The sequence below is a fragment of the Mauremys reevesii genome, linkage group 3 (genome assembly GCF_016161935.1).
Source record: "Mauremys reevesii isolate NIE-2019 linkage group 3, ASM1616193v1, whole genome shotgun sequence".
NCBI classification, from domain to species: domain Eukaryota; kingdom Metazoa; phylum Chordata; order Testudines; family Geoemydidae; genus Mauremys; species Mauremys reevesii.
In genome coordinates, this window is record NC_052625.1 from 84,927,568 (window position 1) to 84,954,127 (window position 26,560).

At 41.5% G+C, this 26,560-nt stretch overlaps 1 protein-coding gene across 1 annotated transcript; it reads right to left on the minus strand.

Moving 5' to 3' along the window:
• Positions 1 to 278: 278 nt before the first annotated feature.
• LOC120401648 (sulfotransferase 6B1-like) lies at positions 279 to 18,385 on the minus strand. The gene is made up of 8 exons (XM_039531800.1): positions 18,149 to 18,385; positions 17,270 to 17,493; positions 14,998 to 15,137; positions 7,301 to 7,390; positions 6,505 to 6,631; positions 5,474 to 5,568; positions 4,787 to 4,943; positions 279 to 1,742 (listed from the first exon to the last, which is right to left on the minus strand). Exons 2-8 carry the CDS (start codon positions 17,469 to 17,471, stop codon positions 1,612 to 1,614), a joined length of 942 nt encoding a protein of 313 aa, XP_039387734.1. The 5' UTR covers positions 17,472 to 17,493; positions 18,149 to 18,385; the 3' UTR covers positions 279 to 1,611.
• Between the last annotated feature and the right edge of the window lie 8,175 nt (positions 18,386 to 26,560).

Consider the following 26,560-nt stretch of genomic DNA (forward strand, 5'->3'; position numbering starts at 1 on the left):
CCGTTCCTCCCTAGTTTCACGCACCTGGGCAGAGTTCCACTGGGAAGCATCCTCTGGCTCCAAATCGCACCTAGATACCAACTGTACACACTCATGCTCCACACACTGCATTTCCTCACCCTCGCGTCCCACCCGGACACCAAATGGTGGGACTAGGCTGGGGGAGGGGCTTTTAGAAGTGAGTGGGCTTGCGCCCGCCCACCTCCCTGGTTTTCCAATAGGACCACACTGCCGTTTAGCCAATCTATACATACTGGGTGAAGTTCTCCACTGGGTTACACCATTGAAAATCCACAGAAATTCCATAGATTTTGGCAAAATCAGTCCTGACTTAAACTGGTGTAACTGAGAGCAAAATCTGGCTCACTCGATGAATCTTCTTTATAAATCAATCCCTCCACCCTGCTGATAATCTTTGTTGATCTTATCTGAACTGCACCTAGTTTGTCAATATCTTTCTAGCAGTGAAGTTCTCAGAACTGAACACAATATTTCAGGCACAGTCAAGTAGAGCCACAAATATCACCTCTTTGTCTCATTAGGATTTTCCCTTTGCACCCTAAACTTGTACTGACCATTTCATAGCAGCCATATAGTATGACAAACTGAAATGTAGTTTGCTGTCCACTTTCATCCCTTTCAGCATTGCTGCTTCCTATATACTCCCACTGAATATATGTGTTTGAGATTATTTTTTCCTAGGGAAACAATAGGCATTTATTCAACTTATTGCTATTTCGCTATACTCTGGCCATTTTTATCATTTCTCTCTGACCTTCTGTATCATCTCTTTGCACTTGTTGGTGTTCTTGGCTCCAGTATTTGAACGACTGCCTTATCTTGACATCAGGTCAGCATGCCTGGAATATTATTATTCTTATCGAATTTTCTGTTGAATTTTAGTGCTTAGGAAAGATGCTGAATTTACAGCCGTGGAGATTAGAGTCTTCTCTTTATCCATATAATAAGTATCACATGGGCCATGGGAGCACCAGTGTCCTTACCCTCCCCTGCCAATCAGCTTTTCCCTGCCTACTGCATGGAAAGCTGAGGGTGCCGGGTATTTCAGTTTCCCTGTTCACTCAATTATTGCAATTATTACCACATCCAGTTAGTGTATTATATATTAGGCACACTTCAAACACCTTTTTCTGAAAGCCACTATCCCACTAGTGACCCTAAGCATCACGATGGGCTGAATCAGGCCCTGTGTTTGGTAGAAATCCCTTTGTGAGGAACATGCCTCAGTTAAAACATTTTTTGAAAATATCTCCACATACCAAATGCTATTAAATATTTTACTGATGGAATTGGGTGAGATGAGACAACTGTAAGGGGGAAAGAGGGTAGTGAGGGAGAGAGGTTCTTCCAGGTGATATGTACTGGAGCAGTGGTGTAGTATTGGTCTGGGTCTGACTGATTACAATAGCATTGAATAAAGGTATGCAGTCTAAGCATGCTGAGAATCTGCTGTCACTGTAAAGAGAGCTGGAGTGTTGTGATCATTTACAAACATTCAGAGAAGTTTGAATCACTTGATCTATTTTTTTAGTGCATGTAATGCAACTGATCTGATAGAATTGTGTTGCTTTAACAATGTTTTCTTAGTCCTCAGGCTTTGCAGTACACCTCATACTTCATCTTTCCTCCCAGCTTAGTTCTTGCTAGGCGTTCTTCAAACATTTTGTCCATTTCTTGGTTCTGATCTTCATTAAAAAGGTTCTTCCAGTCGCTAACACTACCTACAAAGAAGCAACATTTATGTATGTATAACACATGTACAAAAACTTTGAAAATGAGGAATTTAGCATTCCTGTTTTTTTCTAAAGATCAGTCATTTTGATCACTTTAGCTAACTGGAGTGTGTTGCTATGATTTTTAAACACAAGGCCTGATTCAGTGTTACTACTGATGTCAGTAGAATTACTCCAGTGTAAAACTGCTAGAATAGAGTCCATCTCATTAAGCTTCATTGACTAATACAGTATAGCACATAAAAAGGAATATGAATCTCATTTAAGGAAATAAAGTAATTACTAGGACTTTACGCAGTACAGTTTTGTGAGGCAGCATTGAGCAAATAAAGAGGAATTACTTGTCTGAATTCCCCTTAACAGATGACTGTGAGACTGGTATTCACAGCAGCAGCAGTAATGTACTATGGCCTCCCAAGAGAAGGGACAGGAATCATAGAATCATAGGACTGGAAGGGACCTCGAGAGGTCATCTAGTCCAGTCCCCTGCACTCATGGCAAGACTAACTATTATCTAGACCATCCCTGACAGGTGTTTGTCTAACCTGCTCTTAAAAACCTCCAATGATAGTGATTCCACAACCTCCCTAGGCTATTTATTCTAGTGCTTAACAACCTGAAAGGAGTTTATCAAAATGTTTAATGTCTAAACCTCCATTGCTGCAATTTAAGCCCATTTCTTTTTGTACTAGCCTCAGAGGTTAATGAGAACAATTTTTCTCCCTCCTCCTTTTAACAGCCTTTTATGTACTTGAAAACTGCTATCATGTCCTCCCTTCTCCAGACTAAACAAACCCAGTTTTTTCAATCTTCCCTCGTAGATCATGTTTTCTAGACTTAATCATTTTTGTTATTTTCCTCTGGATTTTCTGAAATGTGTCCACATCCCTCCTGAAACGTGACGCCCAGAACGGGACATAAAACTCCAGTTGAGGATGTATCAGCTCAGTGTAGAGTGGAAGAATTACTTCTTTTATCTTGTTTACAACATTCCTGCTATTACATCCCAGAATGATCTTTGCTTTTTCTGCAACAGCATTACACTGTTGACTCATAGTTAGCTTGTGATCCATTATGACCCCCTGATCCCTTTCCACAGTACAGTTTCCTAGGCAGTCATTTCCCATTTTGTATGTGTGCAACTGATTGTTCCTTCCTAAGTAGAGTACTTTGCATTTGTCCATATTTAATTTCATCCTGTTTTCTTCGGACCTTTTCTCCAGTTCGTCCATATCATTCTGAATTTTAATCCTGTCCTCCAAAGCACTTGCAACCCTTCCCAGCTTGTTGTTATCCACAAACGTTAAAAGTGTACTCTCTATGCCATTATCTAAATCATTGATGAAGATATTGAACAGAACCAGGACCAATCCCTGGGGGACCCCACTTTATATGCTCTTCCAGCTTGACTGTGGACCACTGATAACTACTCTCTGGGAATGCTTTTCCAACCAGTTATGTACCCACCTTATAGTAAGGTGACCAGATGAGTGGGAGAAAATATCGGGACATATGGGTGGAGCGGGGGGGCGGGTGCTGCCAGCGGAGCAGCAAAAATAAATAAATAAATAAATAAAAAAGGCGAGTGCTGCCAGCAGAACGAAATATCGGGACAAATTGCGTCCCGACCAAAGATCAGTCAGGACGTGGGATAAACACCTAAATATCGGGATGGTCCTGAATTTATCGGGATGTCTGGTCACCCTACCTTATAGTAGCTTCATCTAGGTTGTATTTCCCTAGTTTGTTTATGAGAAGATCATGTGAGACAGTATCAAATGTCTTACTAAAGTCAAAGATATACTACATCTACTGCTTCCCGCCACTCATCAGGCTTGTTACCCTATTTGTTTTTGACAAATCCATGCTGTTTTTTACTTATCTTATCTTCTAGGTGCTTGCAAATTGTTTTCTTAATTATTTTCTCCATTATCTTTCCGGGTACTGAAGTTAAGCTGAATGGTCCATAATTCCCCGGGTTGTGCTTAGTCCCCTTTTTATAGATTGTCTCTATATTTGCCCTTTTCCAGTCCTCTGGAATCTCTCCCATCTTCCATGATGTTTTGAAGATAATTGCTAATGGCTCAGATATCTCCTCTGTTAGCTCCTTGAGTATTCTACGGTGTATTTCATCAGGCCCTGGAGACTTGAGGACATCCACCTTATCTAAGTAATTTCTAACTTGTTCTTTCCCTATTTTAGCCTCAGATCTTACCTCATTTTCCTTGGCATTCACTATGTTAGACATCCAATTGCTACTAAACTTTTTGGTGAAAACAAACAAAAAAGTTGTTAGTACTTCTGCCATTTCCACATTTTTTGGTTATTGTTTTTCCCCCTCATTGAGTAACAGGCCTACCCTTTTCTTAGTGTTCCTCTTGCTGCTAATGTATTTGCGGAAATACAAAGCTGCAATGCTGTGCATTCTCTTATTGCTAGCCCATGCCCGGATTCATGCCACTGCATTTTCACTACTATTTTTACCCATGCTAGCTAAATTAAAGTGAGCATGAATAGGCCTACCTGAGCTGCAGTCAGACCTCTGATTGCAGTGTAGACACACCCTGATGCAAACTGGATTAGCTTTAAGACCAAAAAAAAATAAAAAATACCCACTTTGGGTCCCCAGTACCATCCAAGCTCTGCAGCTGGCCCTATATCCGTTTGACTGTAGGGGAGGAAACAACTTATTGCTAAATTCCCACACTCTGTGTCTCTCCTCACCCAAAACTCAAGAGGGTCAGCTTTGGCAGGGGCAAAAGGTGTAGATGGTAAGGAATACAAATGTCCAAAGGCAGGTGTCCAAAGTTAGCTAAAGGATTTTTTCTGACATTCTCCTTTAAAAAGGAATTTCTGATGAAATGTTAATTTGTATGCAACACGGGTCTTCAAATATTTTTATCAAATGAAAATAAAATGCATTTGCTGTTAATAAATGCTAGTGTTATGTCTACAAAAAAGAAGTAGGAGAGGATTTGCCAAAGCTGCTGGGAGACTGGTTGTTGCATCTTTGGAACTTTTTAGGAATTCACCTTTGCGGAAAAGAGCGTTGCCAAATGCACCATGAGTTTTGTGGGCATTCTCTTTCATAGCCTGGAAGCTGCTCCTATCTGCAACCGCTTGAAGCTGTTCCTCAGTCAAGGGCAACACGAAGAATTCAGCTATCTTTTTCACTGCCAAAGCCCTGTTCTGGAGAGAGGACAGATGTTTTTCAAATAAAATGCATTGTTTTAGTTCTGTGGCAATTCCACTTACAGTAGCTGGCTCGATACTTTCCTGTAGTGTGTTTAGAGGGCTTCAGTGTGACTGAAGTGGTGCATAGATCTTATGCTGGCCCTCTATATAGAGGTGAATTGCACCCAGTGTGAGGAAAGCTGTTAGACTTAGTCTCTACATATCTGAGGTCACAATATACTGGCTATACACACCTATACAATTGAATGCCTATTCAGATAGGGATATGCATATCAGTTATTTGGGAATTAGGCTTTTAAAAGATTTTGGCTCATACTAGAGCTGATCAGAAAGCAGGGGGAAATCATGAAAAAGTGGTTCCATTTTTTTTTTCTCATTGAAATTTCAGCAAAAAAAATATTATCAGAAATCAAATAGGTGAACATTTTGGCTAGCTCTATTTCATATGGTAAACCACTGGTGCTTTGGAGTTCACTCAAAAGACAATCTGTATAATTGTTACCTGAACACTTCAGTAACCTCACCTCTTTCAGTTCTTCATAGGTTATGGTCATAACATTTTCATCGTCAACATGCTTGCTCCATTCACAAATATAGTCAAAATAGGAGCCCCAAGGCACTGGAGGACACCAAAGAATCATATAAATTAATAATTATTAACATAAATAATGGCTGAAGACTGATAGTCATTAATATTTCTTAAAACCTAGACTGATAGTTAGAACTTCAGACTGACCCCTCTTCCAGGCAGCACAGTCTCATGGCACTTGATGTTTACTTAGCCCACTAAAGACATAATAGGATTTAGTCCAGTTCTGGGTACCAGAATTTTAGGAGTTTTACTTAGAAACATCTAGATTCCTTTTATTCCTCAAACACTTTGTATTGGAAATTAATTGTCATCCCTTAACTATAAAAATAAGTCAAGAGATGCAGCTAGATTGTTTTGCCTGGTTTGAATGGTTTTGGTTATTTACTGTGATATTTTTAAAAATGTATTTGCTATTTATTCATTTGCCAACAATAGAAAGCCACCTTTTAATAAACTGATTTGTGGCAGGCCAGATTAAAACAAAAGTTACATCTGTGGACTTTGCAAACAAAGGGGAAAGGGTTCCCTAGCTGAAGGGTTCCCTATTGCCCCCTTCCACAGCAATAAAAATGTATCCCCCGACATTCTTTGGAGAGATCTGCCTCAAAATCCTTACCTACCAGTGAAGGGAGAGGGGAGTTCCAGTTCATTCTGTTCATAGAACTTTAGCCTTGGGCCCAAAAGCCTGGGTCAGCAACTTTGGCTTTCTTATAAACTCTAGATTGCTCCCATGAGACTGTTTCCTCCTTATCCTCAATGATTTTTATAAAAATGATACATGTTCCTACAACGAGCCCCTTTTAACAGAAGATTGTCTGAATTTTTAAAGATCCTTCTATTAACCTAGTCATTTTTGTGATAAAATAAAATGAAAAAGCGTAATGAATCTGGGTTACAAAGTCCATATTTTCAAATGTAGTCTATGCATTGAATAATTGGGATAGGTAGAAAAAGGAACAGTACTTTTTCCAGTCATGAAAGCTGTGAAGAACTCATCCCAGGTCTCATAAGAGGGAAATAGAGACATGCCATTGGTAAAATGGTAAAAAGATGTAGCTACGTCTTTGGGATTTCGAACAAGCACCAGTACCTAGAAAATTAATATATTTCTGGAGTGAGACATAGCAAAATGGCAGTATCAGAAAAATAATATGTAATTATAATATTGCTAATTTCTTGGACCTCATATATTAGGCACAGAAATAATAATTTAATCCTATAGGCAGAGGATGCAATTTTTTCATTATTCCTCATTAGATTTCAAAGATTATTGGCTACATTCATTTAAATGTGCTTGTCCTGATCTCCCCAAATTAATTATACACTATCTGCATGTGCTTTGTGTGAAACAAGACTCCTTCGCCCCTTTGGGTTAGTGAATGTTCTTAAAATAAACTGGATTAAAAGTTACAAGGGCAAATTCAGAGGTCACATTGGGAAAAATAAATGGTGGTACTCAAGCTCCACCCACACCAAAGCCCCTCCACTAGTGACACCAAAATGAGAGACCACCCACAGTAGACTGTGTAGCAATTCCTCTATCACTGGAGGATCCCTCTTCTACTGAGTGATCCTTATGGGGCTGGATACACTCTCGGACTTCATTGTAATGTGATGTGAAGTAGCTATGCTGTACCAGAGGACTAGGCCCTAAAAGTGGCCATACTGAGCACTTGGTACCTATGATGTAGACTTTTTAAATGACAGTGGAAGTCTAAAGGGGCCTGAAAATTCTACTGACATTTAAATGAGCACTCACCTTGGCTTTATTCTTGAAGATGGACTCAGGTAGATTGTGTGGCAGGAGATGAGTGAATATAACTCTTCTAGAAGGTAATTTCTCCATCCGCTTTAATACAAATTGAAAGAAGAGGAAAAGCAGACAAATCAATTAATGTAACATTACATTTTATGTAACCCTATGCCAAAATACCCCATTGCTGGTATATCAACGGCTTTAGAAAGCTCTGCTGAGCTGATAGCAGTTTTCATGTCTTAGGAGTTCTGTGATTTTTCTGGGACCAGTGTCTCTAATCTATAGACACCCCTGAGTGTAGACCTGGCTAGTACCCAACAGGTAAAGTGAAATATGATTTCACACTTCCCCCTACATGATGGAACACATCTAAAAATAAGGAACAGAATCTAACTGGAGAATGAGGGAAAAGGGAGATGAGCACTGAAAGACCTTGTTTGGGGTCAAAAGGGGGAGTTACAAAGATGCGGGGGGGGGATCAGTTGGGACTAAGGGTAGATTTACACTTACCTTCCGGGTCGACGCGGTGAGTTCGACTTCCCGGAGTTCGAACTATCGCGTCTGATCTAGACACGATAGTTCGAACTCCAGAAGTGCTGCGGTCGACTCCGGTACTCCACCACTACAAACGGCGGTGGCGGAGTCGACGGGGGAGCCGCGGAGTTCGACCCCGCCACGTCTGGACGGGTGAGTAGGTCGAACTAGGGTACTTCGAATTCAGCTAAGCTATTCACGTAGCTGAATTTGCGTACCCTAGTTCAACCCCCCTTCTTAGTGTAGACCAGGCCTATGAGAGAGGGAGTTGGAAACCAGAAGAAGGAAAGCGGTCTAGTTGGGTTGAGAGGGGGAAAGAAAGATGGGACAAGGAGAAGAGAGGCACCTAGGAAAAAGGGATAGCCCAGAAAGTTCAGGACAAGCATCTGAGCTCTGACTCCTCTTGGCTGTATCTTTCGAAGAGTCCCCATCAGTAACTAGCATCCTTGTTTGCAGTCTCAGCAAAAAGGCCAAGGACTGCATAGGCACTGGGGATGGAGCTACTCTGTCACCTCTAGAGTTAGCTCGTCTAGGTCGCGACTAAGACATGTTGGCAAGACAGCACAGGGAGCCTCTCACTAACTCTGCAGAAGCTATATATCTTTTCTGGATAAATTAACTTAATCTTTCCCAAGCACTAAGCTCACATCAGAAAAAATACTAAGTACACGAATGAAAATGTTAACAAATACACAGACTGGAGGCAGTGAGCAGCAGAGCACTGATGGATTGAATCAGCCTGGTACTGGTGCAGGAGGTATTTCATCTAGGATTAAGCACCCAGGCCTGAATCCACAAAAGGACTTAGTCATTGCAATGCTCAGTATTCCCTCACCTGATTTTTAGGTCCCTAGAAAACCACAGGAACCACACTGTGATCCACAAAGCCTGAATTAGACAACTGAGGCTCCCTATACAATGGATGGGGAGAGACAGGTGCCTTAGAATACGATCTGCAAAGCCAGCATGCTGGGAAGGAGCCACCTAAATTAGCCAATGGGAGACACAGGTAAGAAGGTGTATGCTAAGCCCTCAGATATAGTAAGAACATAAGAAAGGCCGTACCGGGTCAGACCAAAGGTCCATCTAGCCCAGTATCTGTCTACCGACAGTGGCCAATGCCAGGTGCCCCTGAGGGAGTGAACCTAACAGGCAATGATCAAGTGATCTCTCTCCTGCCATCCATCTCCATCCTCTGACGAACAGAGGCTAGGGACACCATTCTTACCCATCCTGGCTAATAGCCATTTATGGACTTAGCCACCATGAATTTATCCAGTCCCCTTTTAAACATTGTTATAGTCCTAGCCTTCACAACCTGCTCAGGTAAGGAGTTCCACAAGTTGACTGTGCGCTGCGTGAAGAAGAACTTCCTTTTATTTGTTTTAAACCTGCTGCCTATTAATTTCATTTGGTGACCCCTAGTTCTTGTATTATGGGAATAAGTAAATAACTTTTCCTTATCCACTTTCTCAACATCACTCATGATTTTATATACCTCTATCATGTCCCCCCTTAGTCTTCTCTTTTCCAAACTGAAGAGTCCTAGCCTCTTTAATCTTTCCTCATATGGGACCCTCTCTAAACCCCTAATCTTTTTAGTTGCTCTTTTCTGAACCTTTTCTAGTGCTAGAATATCTTTTTTGAGGTGAGGAGACCACATCTGTACACAGTATTCGAGATGTGGGCGTACCATGGATTTATATAAGGGCAATAATATATTCTCAGTCTTGTTCTCTATCCCCTTTTTAATGATTCCTAACATCCTGTTTGCTTTTTTGACCGCCTCTGCACACTGCGTGGACATCTTCAGAGAACTATCCACGATAACTCCAAGATCTTTTTCCTGACTCGTTGTAGCTAAATTAGCCCCCATCATGTTGTATGTATAGTTGGGGTTATTTTTTCCAATGTGCATTACTTTACATTTATCCACATTAAATTTCACTTGCCATTTTGTTGCCCAATCACTTAGTTTTGTGAGATCTTTTTGAAGTTCTTCACAATCTGCTTTGGTCTTAACTATCTTGAGTAGTTTAGTATCATCTGCAAACTTGGCCACCTCACTGTTTACCCCTTTCTCCAGATCATTTATGAATAAATTGAATAGGATTGGTCCGAGGACTGACCCTTGGGGAACACCACTAGTTACCCCTCTCCATTCTGAGAATTTACCATTAATTCCTACCCTTTGTTCCCCGTCCTTTAACCAGTTCTCAATCCATGAAAGGACCTTTCCTTTTATCCCATGACAGCTTAATTTACGTAAGAGCCTTTGGTGAGGGACCTTGTCAAAGGCTTTCTGGAAATCTAAGTACACTATGTCCACCGGATCCCCCTTGTCCACATGTTTGTTGACCCCTTCAAAGAACTCTAATAGATTAGTAAGACACGATTTCCCTTTACAGAAACCATGTTGACTATTGCTCAAGAGTTTATGTTTTTCTATGTGTCTGACAATTTTATTCTTTACTATTGTTTCAACTAATTTGCCCGGTACCGACGTTAGATTTACTGGTCTGTAATTGCCAGGATCACCCCTAGAGCCCTTTTTAAATATTGGCATTACATTAGCTAACTTCCAGTCATTGGGTACCGAAGCCGATTTAAAGGACAGGTTACAAACCTTGGTTAATAGTTCCGCAACTTCACATTTGAGTTCTTTCAGAACTCTTGGGTGAATGCCATCTGGTCCCGGTGACTTGTTAATGTTGAGTTTATCAATTAATTCCAAAACCTCCTCTAGTGACACTTCAATCTGTGACAGTTCCTCAGATTTGTCACCTACAAAAGCCAGCTCAGGTTTGGGAATCTCCCTAACATCCTCAGCCGTGAAGACTGAAGCAAAGAATCCATTTAGTTTCTCCGCAATGACTTTATCATCTTTAAGCGCTCCTTTTGTATTTTCATCGTCAAGGGGCCCCACTGGTTGCTTAGCAGGCTTCCTGCTTCTGATGTACTTAAACATTTTGTTATTACCTTTGGAGTTTTTGGCTAGCCATTCTTCAAACTCCTCTTTGGCTTTTCTTATTACACTCTTGCATTTAAGTTGGCAGTGTTTGTGCTCCTTTCTATTTGCCTCACTGGGATTTGACTTCCACTTTTTAAAGGAAGTCTTTTTATCTCTCACTGCTTCTTTTACATGGTTGTTAAGCCACGGTGGCTCTTTTTTTGGTTCTTTTACTGTTTTTCTTAATTTGGGGTATACATTGAAGTTGGGCCTCTATTATGGTGTCTTTAAAAAGGGCCCACGCAACTTGCAGGGATTTCACTTTAGTCACTGTACCTTTTAACTTTTGTCTAACTAACCCCCTCATTTTTGTATAGTTCCCCCTTTTGAAATTAAAGGCCACAGTGTTGGGCAGTTGAGATGTTCTTCCCACCACAGGGATGTTGAATTCTATTGTATTATGGTCACTATTTCCAAGCGGTCCTGCTATAGTTACCTCTTGGACCAGCTCCTGCGCTCTACTCAGGATTAAATCTAGAGTCGCCTCTCCCTTTGTGGATTCCAGTACCAGCTGCTCCAGGAAGCAGTCATTTAAAGTATCGAGAAATTTTATCTCTGCATTTCATCCTGAAGTGAAATGTTCCCAGTCAATATGGGGATAATTGAAATCCCCCACTATTATTGGGTTCTTAATTTTGATAGCCTCTCTAATTTCCCTTAGCATTTCATCATCACTATTACTGTCCTGGTCAGGTGGTTGATAATAGATCCCTACTGTTATATTTTTACTAGAGCATGAAATTTCTATCCATAGATAGTGCTTAAGTCTGGGCTACAGGGAGGTGCCTATCTCTGCTAGTGATCCACAAACTTAGGCACTCCTCTGCCTAAGTCACATATGATGCTGGCAGACCAGGTGCAAGCTCATGCCAAGGCCCCTATGCCTCACCTGAACACTGACAAATGCACAGCTGGAAACCAGTCTGGATTACCTGTGTGTTCGTGTTGTTAAAATTGATATTAGGTTTATAAAAGAGTTTAGTGTTTAGACATTATGAAATGCTTGTAAGTTGCTGCCCATATTAATCTTACTTATAATATCTGTATCCCATGTTATACGGTAATATTTGTTTGTTCGATAATGGTAAAAGTGTTTGCTCTGAAACTGTAAACCCCCACAGTCAGGAGAGAAATATTGCGAGTGTGAAATACTAGTTTGCCACAAGAGGCATTATGTCCTGCACAGCAAAAGAAGGCCCATAGACACCAGACAAACAATTGTGGCACATCAGAGGACAAAGACTTTGTTGATTGCTCGCTCCCTCCTACATCCATGAACAGGAAATGTCCATGTGAACTTTTCCCATTAGCTTGAACTCTGAGGGTAGGTTTACACTTACCTTCCGGGTTGACGCGGTGAGTTTGACTTCTCGGAGTTCGAACTATCGCGTCTGATCTAGACACGATAGTTCGAACTCCGGAAGCGCTGCGGTCGACTCCGGTACTCCACCACTGCAAACGGGTCGACGGGGGAGCCGCGGAGTTCAACCCCGCCATGTCTGGACGGGTGAGTAGGTCAAACTAGGGTACTTCGAATTCAGCTACGCTATTCACGTAGCTGAATTTGCGTACCCTAGTTCGACCCCCCCTTCTTAGTGTAGACCAGGCCTGATGGAAGGGAATAAACATCCCTGACAAGAAGACACTGTATCTTTATGCTGCTTGGACTCTGAGGGGCAAGGATTACTAAACATAAGCAAAAGATCCCCAGTTTTTGGCCTGGGTTAGACCCAAAGGACATATAGAGCTTGCTTATTATAGAAGCGTCTACACCTTTTGGAACCTAAGTCTGTAATTCATTTACCTGCTTTAACCTTGTAAATAACTCTCATCTCTTTTTCTTAGTTAATAAATCTTTAGATAGTTTATTATAGGATTAGCTACAAGAGTTCTCTTTGGTGTGAGATCTAAGGTGCAACTGACCTGGGGTAAATGACTGGTCCTTTGGGACTGGGAGTAATCTGAATATTGTTGTGATTTTTGGTGTAAGGGGCTGTGTATCACAAAGGCAAGCTTGCCTACGTGACCAGATAGACTGGAGTGCCCACGGGGACTGTGTGTGGCACCATATTAAGGCTGTTATAGTGCTTGAGAAGTTCACACTTGATACCTGGTTGGTGAAATCTAAGTATAGAGTTCACAACGAGCTTTGGGTTTGTGCCCTGAATCTTAACAGTGTGCCCTGAGGGTGGGACTCATGCTCTTGAGACACTCCAGATAGCTTGACAGTATGGTGGGCTTGATCTGGTAGGTGTGCTCAGAGTCAGCATTTCTCAAATGTGGCCACCATGGCAGCATGCGGCCACCAGGGGCTTTTCTTGCAGCCACAGCCTCCTGGGCTGGGGGAGATGTGGGAAAGTAGCAGCCCATCCCCTTCCCTGTTGCTCCTGGATGCCCCGCCTTGGTGTTAGTTGCTGGGGCCACCAACAGGGGTTGGGCCCTGTCCCCCTCTGGAGACACCTGGGGCACAACGTTGGAGGAGCAGGCACCCAGTGAGTTCCCCACCTTCCTGGGGGCAGTGAGGTTCAGGCTTTGGGCTTTAGCTCTGGGGTGGCACGGTGGCAGGCTCTGGCCCCAGAGCTTCGGGCTCCAGCTGCGCAGCAACAGGCCCCAGGCTCCCACTGTGGGGCTTCAGGCTCCATCCCCCCACTGCCTCCCCTGGACTCCCATCCAGGGCTTAATTTGTCCCCAGGCTTGGCAGGGCTGAGTAAGTCTGCTGTGAAAACTGATACTTGTATGTTTGTTAATATCACTTTTCACAATGGACTTCCTAGCTAGCAATAAATAAATGACAATGGTTAGGGCGTGTATATGTGCAATTTATTTGTTTTTTCCTAAAGCTAATTAAGTATTTTAGGAAAAAGTGTGAGAGCGGCCACTAGCAAGAGTTGGTGGCCGCACCCTGAGGCCACTAAAAAAAATTGTCCTGAGAACCCAGATGTACATAAAACAACTGGGGTAGGGGTGCAGGATGGAAACGAGGAGAAGGAACACCTCCCTTTTAATCTTTAGTCCTGTGGTGAGGGTACTCACTGAGAACATGCGAGATCCCCCCCACCCCGGTTCAACTCCCCCTTGTGCCTGATGAGGTGAATGGATTTGAACAAGAAACTCTCACCAGTCATGTGAGTGCTTTAATCAATGGACTATGGAGTGACACTCTTTTTCTCACCTAGTTAATATTCAATTAGTCAAGTAAAGTGGAACAACTTCTGTAAGAGATTGAAGGCGGTCCACACCAGAAGATCCCATAGTCCAGTAGTCAAGGCACTCACATGAGAGGTGGCAGATCTCTGTTCAAATCCTTTCTACTCATCGGGTACAGGGTTGACTTGAACCAGTGGTCTCTTGCATTCTGCTGGGCTAAAGAGTATAAGGGAAGGGGTTCACTCCTCCACTGCCCATTTCAGGTAGAGCTAGGTGGCCTCTTGAGCACGCCTACTGGATTGGACTCAGCACACCAGTTAGGTAGAGGAACACCTATTTTCCCCAGTGTGTGGATTGCACAGGAATTAGTGGGGAAGCTAGACATCTGGAGGCGTAGGGAGGTTGCTGTGCACATGCCCAGAGGCAGAAACATAGGTTCCTTGAGAAGTTTTACTGCAAAAACTTAAGTGGCATGTGAGTTTGGGCACCTACAGGGTTAGATGGAAACCAATCAGGGGTTTTGTGGATCACAGTGGAGCCTAAAATTGGGACTTCAGCACCTAAGAACCTTTGTGGGTCTGGCCCCAGCTCTTGCCTTTCCATTCTATTCCATGGCTTTTGTGTTTTACTTTGTATGGAACTGCTCCTTATACCCTATTTGGAATAATATATTATTGAGTTTTTGTAAGTGTCTCATGTAATTGTTATTAATTTGCGTTCTCCTCAACTCTTTCTGACTGCCATTTACCAGCATTTCCCCCTGAATTGGGTGGCACATGCAGGATTTATTCTAGTCACAGCAATTGCTGTAGTTGGACAGAGACCTTTCTTTGCAAGGGGTATTTCACACACCTTGTTGTCATCAATTATATGTGAAACAGTATGTCTCAGCAGTTTCAGTAAGTGTTCAGGCCCAGATCCTCAAAGGAATTTTGGCACTTAACTCCCATTTATTTCCATGGGAGTTAGGTGCCTAAATACCTTTGAGGATCTGGTCCTCAGTTCCCACCTGATATTTCTCAGCATCTCCAACTTCAAGGTAGGGAAATTCTTCCAGTTCCTCATCATTCAGGCTATTTGTTTCATCTTCATTATTCTCTGCAGATGTTGTTACCAAGTCTGTTAAGATCTGGCCAACCCAATTGGTACCTTAAAAATATACAGATTGGTTTAAAAACCTTTGGGGAAAAAATAATTTCAGATTTCAATGTATATACAGCAATTGGAAAGATTTGTACACAGTGTATTAACTAATGGACATGAAAAATCAATGCGCTTCAAGAAGTTAAATAAATTATGTCTGGGCCTAGAAGACAAACTGGGCCCAGACTTGATAGCAAGAGCTCCAGGGCTTCCTAAAAGAGCATAATTCAGGTCTGCTCTTTTCCTGTAATGGAAGAGAAGCCTATCTTAGCTTGTAGTGACATGAAAAATAACATGAGGCTAAATTTGCATATAAATTGTTTGTTGTTTTGAAATATTTTTTTCTAATGCTTATTCTACTGCAAATAAACATACTGATTTTAAAAAGGCAGTTGGTCACTATATCACTGGTCTCAGGCTGCCAAAGGGAAGAAATTCAGGTTTCCAGTTGGACCTGCATGGTAATAAGTGGTTGGCATAGATGTAGTGTTGAATCCTGATCCCCATCTAAGGGTGGGGAAGTTGTGAAATTCAACACCTGAGACAGGTAAGGGCACGAAGCCCAGCACCTGAACAACAGGTGCACTGAGAGAGACTAGACAGGAGACAGAGATGCACACAGCCTCAGCAGCGTGACACTTACCATACATGAAGTTCAGTTAGATAATACAGGAATATTAATCAAAATCAACAAGAAATATTCTGGTTCTGCAGTGAATTGTAATCTAACTGATCCTGTTGTTACTTTGTCAAAACTCCTGTTAAGCCAAATGCATCCCTAATGTGACTCCAAGTCAGTGATGCTACATCAGGATTGAATTTGCTCCATTAACTTCTGTTCTTGGTTACATTTTATACATTAGAAGCAGTATATGGGAATTATTAAAACCACTGACATCTATTTTAATTAGGCTTGGAAACCAACAGAATGGAGAATAGAGACCCATTTTATATCTATTTAAGTAGTTCTAGATTAGTTATAAGAGACCTTTTCCTCTTCTTTTTTCTGGTGAAAGTTTTCTGAAGACCTGACTGGGACTTTAAAAATCTAGCCAAGTCTGAAGACTGTGCTGTATAGTAACTTGTTATACTGGTAGGGAAAGTTGTGCATAGAACTCCAGTTTGTAAAACTATCTACTAGAAAGTGATATTTTGATGCATCAAGTGTAAGAGAGCATAGAGTGAGTTCTCACCCTTAGCCTCGCATTTCCTGACATTTGGGTGCTGGATTTCTCAATCTTTATTGTTGCATTAATGACAATTACCCCCACGCCCATGGAATTTTTGTAAGACTGGGGAGAAATGCCAGCAGAGTAGCTGTGGGATAATCTGCCTCCCATGCTAAATCTAATTCTCATCTCTAATAGTTAGAGATTGGCTTAAGCCCTTAATCATCAAATTTAATAACTCTTCTAAAAGAGTTATCATAATTAAGATAACTAGATATTCTTGTCTTCCATGTAAATGTCCTGTCCCTTTTTGAATCTTCATAAACTCTTTGCTTCAGTGACTTCCTGTGGCAATAAATTCTAGCCTTTAAAGTTTCATACAGAATAACTTTCAGTTTCATCACCCAACTAGGACTGAGTGAAATCTATGGAAAGAAAAAATTACAAGAATTAATGGAGAATTATTCACTAATTCACTTTCCATGATTTCACAATCCTAACATTTCAATTTTTCAAGAAGTTTCAGAAGACTGCAATGTTTTTAATAGGAAGAAACTAAAAGAAACTAAAGAATGTTGCGCATGAGAAACCAAATACTAAATTTTATGCAAAAATATGTATTCATAAATGTTGCAAATGTAACATGTACCATACCACAAAACAATGTATATGCACCACAGAAGCGAGTAATGTTTGCTGTGAAAACTATTACTTTGATTTTCCTAACCTGTGCATTTAAATTTTTAACCATAACATTGACAATAACAATAGCAATGGCATTTCTTTGGCAAGGAATATGAGATAAATCATTTTGTTTCTCTCATTCATATGAATAATTCCCATTGCCATATCTTCCTAACCAAGGTTATTTAACATAACTGAAACAATTCGTTCACAGTTTTAACTACAGCCTGGTTATTTATAATTATATTACACCTTATATTTCCATAGCAAACAAATTATATTCACCAGATTTAGGATACCCTGCTAGGATCACATCCTCCTGCCTGGCTTCAAAGGACTCAAGAGCCTTGAATATTTCAGGACTGCACACAGTTGTGGGGTAGAGAATCCCCTTGTAAGAAAAAAGCAGATCATCACGATCCATTGTGTCACCAACAGCAATTGCCTTATCCAAGAGATCAATGAATTTCTTCCTATGGTTTGCCATTCTCCTCTTTCTTGATGCAAAGCTGTATGCAGATAGAGACAGGTGCAGACTATCTTTTAGTAGGCCTTTTATGGATCAAGTGAACAACATTTGACTCCTCCCTATTCATCTGTAGAGAGAGATACAGCCCCAGAAAAAGAGCCTGATCTAGCTCGCATTGGAGTAATTTACAGTCCTGTCATTGACATCAGTGGGAGTTGGAGAAGACCAAAAGAGGAAAACAAGGGAATTAAATTGCTTCTTAAGCCAAAACTCTCATATAATTTCAAAATATCACATGTAAAAGATTGCTGTAGAATGAGTACATAGTGCACGTGTACATAATACGTTAGTGACATGCCAAAAATTACACTGATGCCAGGCTCCTGTTGGGATGGTACATGCCCCAAAGTAGGTTTCCCATAGTAACCCTGCCCTTTTACATAAACATTATACTGGGATTTTTCTTTACTCAATCACAGCGAGAGATGCACAGTCTCAGTTGTCTCCCACTCTCAGTGATTAATTATGGGGGCAAAGGAGGGAGCCTAGACCCACCCTCTAATCCGGGCTCCAGCCCAGGGACTCTAATAGTATCAGCTATGGTAACTGACTTTTTAGAAACAGAACATGTACAATTCCCTGGGCTACTTCTCCACAGCAGCCCCCCACTTCCTCAAGATCCACTTCACCCTTACCTCAGGGCTTCCTTCCTTGTGCCTGATATGGTGTGTACTGCTCAGCCTCTCCAACAACCCAACTTCCTCCTGCAGCTCCTGACATGCACACCCACTGGACTAACTGGGAGGCTTTTAACTAGTTTCAGCCAGCCCCTGATTGGCTTCAGGTATCCCAATCAACCTAGTGTCCTCCCTGCCTTCTGGAAAGATCTTAATTGGCCTCAGGTGTCTTGATTAACCTGGAGCAACTGCCATTTGGTTACCATGGTAACAGGGATTTGTTTAGCCTGGGGCTAACATACCTGTTTCTCATTACTTTCCTATAGCCATCTGGCCTTACCGCCTGACACTATTTTAATAAGTACCGTATTAGCATAGTCACTAATATAACTCATATTTAATTTCCTAAATCTGTGTTTCAGACTGTATAAAGTTCAGGGTAATGGTAGTCAGGCCGTAAGAGCTTACATGACTTACTCAAGATCACAGAGGGAGTCAGTGTCAGCGAATGAATTATCTCTTGATTTCAGAGGTCACAGGCTGATTTCAATTACATCATTTATAAATCTAGAATAACTCTAAGACCATGAAGTTCTTCCTGAATTATAACATTACAACTAAGATCAGAATCTGCCCCGCGTCTTCCTGAATCCCAGTGCCCAGTTTTGCCAATGTACTAATTAATCAGAATAGCTGAAAAACAGAGTGTACATTTTCCATGCATAAAAGCTGTAAAATACTCATCCCATGAGCTGAAGGAGGGAAGTGTAGGCATATTGTTGTAAAAATGGAAGTAAGATACAGCGGTGTCTTTTGGATTTCGAACCAGCAGCAGTATCTAAAAAATATAAGTAAACGAACTGTTTGTTTAAAGCTTGAAAGTCAATACAAAAAAGTTTGTACTTTTCCTAGCACAATAAGATCCTGGTCTATGACTAGGGCTCTTGGCACTATGGTAATATAAATAATTAATAATTAAGTAAGAAAAAGTTTATATTTGTTTTACAATCACAGCATCAGTAGAATCAGTTTAATTAATTTTACCTTATTTGAAAAATAAGGAATGGCTAAGCTCATTAGCAGGATATTTTCTCCTGAAATGATAGCAGAGAAACAGTCAACATTTAAATTGTCAGCATTAGATTTCAGTGTTCATGCACCATGTAGACGAATGAGGCCAGTTTACTCCCACCCTAAAGCTATTCTTTCAGTTGTCCGCTGTCCTAGTACACAACACTGTATCAATTCACATGCAGAAATCTTATCTTCACAACCATAAAACCTAGATGGAATCATAGAAAACACAAGGCCCTGTATATAACATAGAGGAAATCCAAACGGGTCTGAAAGTGCCATTACAGTAGGTATTTTCTACGATACTGTAAATGAGGACTCACCTTCGCCTTGCTTTTGAAAATAGATTTGGGCAGGATTTCAGGAGAGAGATGTGTTACTATGATTCTTCTGAAAGGTAATTCCTTCATCCTCTTTAAATAAAATTGGAAAGAAAGACAGAATGAAATAGCCTCTTTAATAGAATGTTATCTTTTTAAGAATTATTTATTTTAAAAAATTAGACTTAGCAGGAAATAATATTTCTTTCCTGCCAATCCAGAGGGTGACTATTTCACTACCATTAACATACGGCAGAATCTAAGGCAAATTAGCATTAATTTTTCCAAGTTCTTCTTGAATCTCTCATTTCTTTCAAACTTTAACTACCTTGCTCCCAATTATTAATGTTCCTCTAATGCCCCCTAGTGAATGTGGTCCCATGTATACTGTGCAAGACCCTGTTCTAACAGTATTTCCTGCCTGACTAAAAATAGGGGGGCCTGTTCTTTTGAGATGTCCAGTTGAGCTTAGGCAGAACGAGTGATACGCTCATTATCTAACGGCTGACAATAAGCACTTCTCCTGTTCTCCAAAACCTAACTCTTACACATTCAGATAAACAGAACTAGAAAACCCCTCTGCAATAGCACCCTCTAGTCAGGGCCGGCTTTATGACCCACTGGGCCTCATTCCAATACCCGGCAGAGGTTCGGGGCTTCGGTGGTGGGGGGTCTGCTTCGGGTCTTCTGTGGCACCGAAGGATCCCCTGCTGCCAAAATGCTGCCGAAGACCCTGGAGCGTACCCCCCCACCGCCAAAATGCAGCCGAAGACACTCGGAGAGGGGCCCGCTTAGGCGCGGGGCCCTCTTAAGCACGAGGCCTGATTCCGGGAAATCAGGGGAATTGGCGTAAAGCCGGCCCTGCCTCTAGTTACTCCCAGTAAGGGTGCATTTACTGACATCTCAGGGGTGGCTTTGTGGCCAAGCAGATGGAATGGTCTCCTGAGTACCAGTCTAGTGCTCTGAGTGTTTGCGCACAAGTCATTTCTCCGTTCTGTGCCTCAGTTTCACCTTCTGTAAAATGGGGATAATGATACTTACCTCCTCTGTAAAGTGCTTTGAGATCTGCTGATTAAAAAAGCTATATAGGAGCATGGTATTATTATGTGTGACTAATGAATATCTTTCTACAATTCCAAAAGGACAGGTCACTGTGTCATAAAAATCAGCATCATAGCTCTGTCTTATTGTCCTTAGAGATGGGAAATCCAGTTCAAACAGAATAAAAGCCAACCTAAATCTTGAGCCAAGCCTCCCTCCTCCCCCTTTTTTTTTCAGTTTGATAAAATGAAATGCAAGGGGTGGCTAACAGATGATACTGAGAGTCAGGAGTCCTGGGTTCTTCCCTTTCTGGCTCCGTCACAGATTTCCCATGCTAGCCCTTTGCGATCAAGGAGAGACAATGTGGCAGTGGGAGGAGGAGCATTACTTCAAGGCTAGTGAGCTGATGGTGGGAGTGTCTTGGATGGATGAGAGAAGGAAAGGTAGAGAAGGATGAAATATGGGAAATGGGAAAAATCGAAGGGGGAAAGAAGTGGATTTTTCAAAACAATTCAGATTATTCTGAATGAGCATCTAATGGACCAGGAGACAGGATGATCTCTCTGCTACTACAGCAGAACCTTCTAGGTCAGGCTTTGAGATCCATTGACAGGACAGCATGAAGCGGTTTGCATTGTTTGTGTTATGAGAGCTTTTTGGCTAACAGAGGGCCCTCTGAAGTCTCAGGCAATAAAATCAGTTACTTACAAAAATGATAAAATAAAAGCACACACAAGTTCTGTCTACAGGGAGCGTATATGGCATATAAATCAGCTGTTCAGCAGCTGCAGATTCCGTGAGCTTTGTACTAGTGTTAGAGGTTGTTCATCTAGGATTAATCACATATCTCTTGAATTTTTGCTCCTGTTGGTCTCTGTATTTGACAATGAATGAAACTGCCCCTTATGATGGGAAGTAATATTTGTCCAGTAATTGTTGTTCATTCATACTCCCACTATCTGTTTTTATTTATTCATTGATCTGCACGTTTGTCCCTAATGTTTGGGCATTTTTGCCCATTGACACCTCAGAAAAGCCACAGACCAAGAGGAAGCATAGATCCAAATATCTCTGCTGCAGTTCTGGCTTCCGACCAGATTTATGGAGTGGTCATGCTGCCAGCAGTAGGTACGCAGAGCCAGGAAAGGGTCCCAGAGGCAGGTCCAATCAGATAGTTGATATTGTCCCTCAGTTTCACCATATGTGTCTCTGAAAGTATCAGTGTTCCCTTCATACTCCTCTCCGCTCTCACTCTTGGGAAGATTACTACTGCTGGGTTCTGTGGGAGAGCTGTGCATGGGCCCAGGGTTAGCACCTTGCTGTGTTTACCCCCTCAGTCTGCTCTTGTTTTTGGAGTAATTTGCTGCAATTCTATGGCCCTAACATAAGTTCCCTCTAATCTACGCGGCCGTTCAGCAGTCTACCAAGTGCTGTACACTTCAGGTGTCCCTTCTCCCACTGCTGCACTGCTCCTATCCTCTGCCTTGGAGCCCCTGGCCAGCTGCTCCCAGGAGCCTCCTGCTTGCTGTGCAGAGTGTGTGGGAGGCACTGATGTCAGGGTATCCACCTCCCCTTCCCACCCCAGTACTCCATATCCACAGAGCAGCGGGGGCACGGCAGGGCTCAGAAGTGGGACAGAGAGAACTTGCTGGTGGCTGCTGATGTCTGTCTCCCACACCCATACTGTGTGTCTCTCTGTCTCATACACACACACACACACACACACACACACACACTCTGTCTTTCACTCACCTCCCAACACATACTTGTATTGGTGGTGTTGTTAGTTCTTGATCACTTTAAAAGAAATGTGGTGTTTGAATTTGACTGGTCTATGCATTTCATAACTTTTATTTCTCTTACACTTAAATTTAATTCTTTGGAGTAGTTAGTTCTAAAATGGCTTAACTGTCCTGGCTGGAATAATTATCCCTATGGTTAATCTTTAAAGATATATATATCCATTGCTAATTGCCTCTTTTCTGGTGGAGGCTCTTAAATCCCTCCTCTCCACATAGTCAGCTCTATGGAGACAGTAGTAGTGCAAAGGAGAGAGCGACAGATCACAATCTAAGGAAACCCAGTGGTGGGGAGGTCATTTGCATGAATTATCCACCCCTTGTTGGAACCTCCATGGTTTCCAGTCATGGACTGGCTAAGCAAATTCACTGCACCCTGATTGTGCTGACCTGATCACACCTTGTGGGAGGTAAGAGTCCTCCATAGCCTGTAAAATTCAACCATTACAGTTTATCAATTCTTACAGTTCATATTAACATTTCTAATATCATCCCGTGCTGACCTTAAATTTCTCTGGATCCCCTAACTCTAGACGTGGCATTACGAATAATTCATTTGTAATATTCATTCTCTCATTAATTTCCTCCTCTGTGTATTTTGCAGCTGTAATTTCCAAATCATTTAGGACTTGATCAAGCCAGTTAGTACCTGAAACAACATAGAAACTGGTTTAAAGACTACGGAAGTGAAAACTGTCACAACAAGTGTTGAATGTATTTAGTTGCAAATACCTGTGTATGATATCAATTACTGTGGAAGAAAAAACATTAACATTCAAGGATAGTATCTAACTAAACTGAAATCTTACTTTGATACAGGGATATTTTCCTGTTGTTTATGACACAAGCTATGAGTGAACACAAGTATCATATGACTGAGCTAAATAATTTGTCAACAAACAGGAACAGTCCTGTTTTGAAGTACATACTTCTTTGCGACTAACAATTTAGTTATAAATCACTAAATTAAAAACTATGTTCTCTGGATGAATTCATGTCACAGATAAATGTAGCCATCACCACTGTCACTGACTAGGCTCCTACTTGCCAATCCAAGGTAAGCCATTAGTACTAGCTTGACCAAAAGCAAAATATACAATAATGGCTTCTAAAAAGAAGAAATCAATTTGGGTAAAATGGACAGAAATATTTGTGATCACAGTTATGTGAAATCTAGATTACCCTCATATCTCTGAATCACATTGTTTTTTTTCTCACATTTCAGCTGTGTAAATTTGGAATCATTCCACTGGCTTCAATTGAGGGTTTGCCATGTACAGCAGTGAAACTGACAGCAGAATTTGATCCAATTTTTCCATGTGAGACTTGCTCAATTAATAAGTGATGGAATTGTTTTTCAAACCACCAGCCCTTCAAACTAAGTCAAATTGACAGTCAAGCTGTCTTCTTCTCAGCTCATTCATCATCACAATGCAAAATATTAGTAACGGTTTGTCATCTGCATTGAATCAGATCTACAATGAATCACAGGAACATTTTCTCTAAACTGATAAACTCTGGACATATAGTTACTTAAAATGTAAATATTCAAAGAGAGAAGAAAGTAATTGACAGTCATTAATGGCCGAAATTATTCTTCTCACTTCATTCATCTGAACAATCCGTAATACAGTGTCAGTCATGTATGATCATTGCATTAAATCGTGCCTAATCATTCATAACTACTGTATAACATTTCACATTTAGTTTTTGTAACAAGCTAGCAATAGTCACCATTTTTAGGGTATCCCGCTAGGATCACATCATCACTCCTGGCTTCAAAAGAATCAAAAACTTGGAAAGTTTCAGGGCTGCATATAGCAGCAGGGTACAAAATTCCCTTATAGGAAAATAGCAGGTCTTCAGGGGCTGCCTTTTCACTATCAGCCAATATTTTATCCAGATATTCAACTACTCTCTTCTTGCTCTTATCCATGTTTGTGAAACTCTATTCAGAGAGACTGAAACACAGCGAAATAATTGTGGTAATGATACATGGTGTAATTTCATGGTGAATGACACTCCCTCGGGCATGAAGGTAAATGTTACTGATTAACTTGGAGTGTTTGAGATTGAAAGGGGCTGTGGCCTTGTGTACTGAACTTTCTAGATATCTGGAACTATAAGCATCCCAGGGAAACACGCACTGCACTTTGCATTCAGCAGTCCCCACCTGAGTCAAGGGAAGATTTCAAATACTCAACAATTTTGAAAATCACACCATTTATTTAAGTAGCTATAATATGGATTTAGAAACACAAAACCTTGCTCAGTATATTGTAGTTACACTACAGTTTTCTTATGCTGAGTATATTCTTTTACATATATCAGCAACATCTTTGGTGCAAGGCCAGAATGCCTTCCTTTGGAGAGGAATTTACTTCATGAAGTAAGTCTTTTCCCTGTGCAGTCTAAAATGGCATTGGCTTTTTGCATGAGACATTTTGCAATAGAAAGTGAGGTGCAATTTGCTGTCCACTCTCATGTATGTCTACACTGCAAGTGAAGGTGTGATTGTAGCACAGGTAGGTATACTCATGGTAGCTTTAATCTAGCTAGTGCTGGAAACAGAGGTGTAGATGTGATGTCACAGGCTTCAGCACAGGTTAGCAACCAGCCTACAAACCCACTAGGAATCCTGGATATGTACTCTGATTGTTAGCCCATGCCAAAGCCTGTGCAGTCACATTTACGCTGTTACCATTACCTGGGCTAGCTAAATTAAAGCTAGCATGCAGGTGCCTACCTGTGCTACAACCACATCTTCACTTGCAGTGTACCCCAAAATCTCACACCAGGATCTATATCTTGGTTTGAAACAGCAGGGCACAGCAATTGTTAGTACAAGTATAGTCCGACACCTAGTGATTTTATAAAAACCTAGTGATTTTATAAAAACCACTAGGGGATAAAATTAATGATCTAAGTAAGTGATAATTGCTGGAGATTCAGTTCTTACTTACCTCACTCATGCCCTGAAGACAGTGGTACTACTCATCTGAATAAGGCAAGTAGGATTTGTCCCCTCACAGGTGCTGGGTTGCTGGGGTTGTGTGAAAAAACAGTGAGAGTCTGTGAAATAGAGTAAAGACTGTTTCTTAACTAAAGTTTGATTGTATTATAGCTGTAGCAGTTGCAAAATCAATAGTTAAAGATGACACATAAATGCGTATAGTCCTTGAGGTTGATCTCACACCAGTTTTATGCCGGTGTAAGGGTAGCTGTTTGAAATGCAGCAAACAGGCAAGTTTGAACTAATGTCACTATAGTGCCAGTATTTCAACACCGGCCCAAAACACACTTCACAATCTGATATAGCCATATCCCAATCTGTCACCCTCAACACCAAGCATTTCTGATTAAAGTCAAGGGAAGAGCATCTTGGTACTCAGCAATTTTGAATATCAGGCCTAATTTCCAGTGCCTAAATATGGACTTAAGAACCTAACTTTAGACTCCTATTTTCAAAAAATCTTGGAAATTTTAAACTGCAGTGTTGTTATACTGCAGTTTGGGTGAGTTCTGTTCCACTGTGCAACCCTAATTTCAAGGTAACAAAGTTTGTTTGGTTTTGTCTGTGAATAATAAATGAAAGCCTGTCTTTGAATAAAATCATGTATATTGTTTAAAAATAAAGGAAGAACTACATTTCCCTAATAGTATTAATATTATTTATATTATACCAGTGCCTGTAGGCCCCAACCAAAATCAAGTCCCTGTATTACTAGGTGCTGTATAAACAAAGGAAGAGACAGTTCAGTTCCTGCCCTGAAGAGCTTACAATGTAAATAGACAAGACCAGGGGTCTCAAACTCAAATGACCATGAGGGCCACATGAGGACTAGTACATTGGCTTGAGGGCTGCATTACTGACACCTCCCCTGCAATACCCTCGGCCACGCCCCCACTCCACCCCTTCCATGAGGCCCCACCCCACCTCTTCCCACCCCTTCCTTGCCTCCATTCCAACCCCTTCCCTGAAATCCCCACCCCAACTCCACCCCCTTTTTGCCCCCAGGGGGTGCAGGAGGGGTGTGGGGTGTGGCAGGGGCTCAGGGCAGGGAGTCAGGGTGCAGGAGGGATGCGGCAGGGGGCTCAGGGCAGGGAGTTGGGGTGTGGGGTGCAGGAGGGATGAGGTGTGTGGCAGGGGGTCAGGGCAGGGGGTCGAGGTGTGGAGGGCAGGAGGGGTGAGAGAT

Excerpts from the sequence above, each read along its gene's own strand:
- LOC120401648 (XM_039531800.1), bottom strand. The coding sequence starts at position 17,471 with ATGGCAAACCATAGGAAGAAATTCATTGATCTCTTGGATAAGGCAATT. Across the intron at positions 7,391-14,997 it reads GAGATGCTGAGAAATATCAG|CGGATGGAGAAATTACCTTC; the intron begins GTGGGAACTGAG and ends TTTGTATTAAAG. Across the intron at positions 5,569-6,504 it reads AGCTTTCATGACTGGAAAAA|TGCCTTGGGGCTCCTATTTT; the intron begins GTACTGTTCCTT and ends GGTGTCCTCCAG.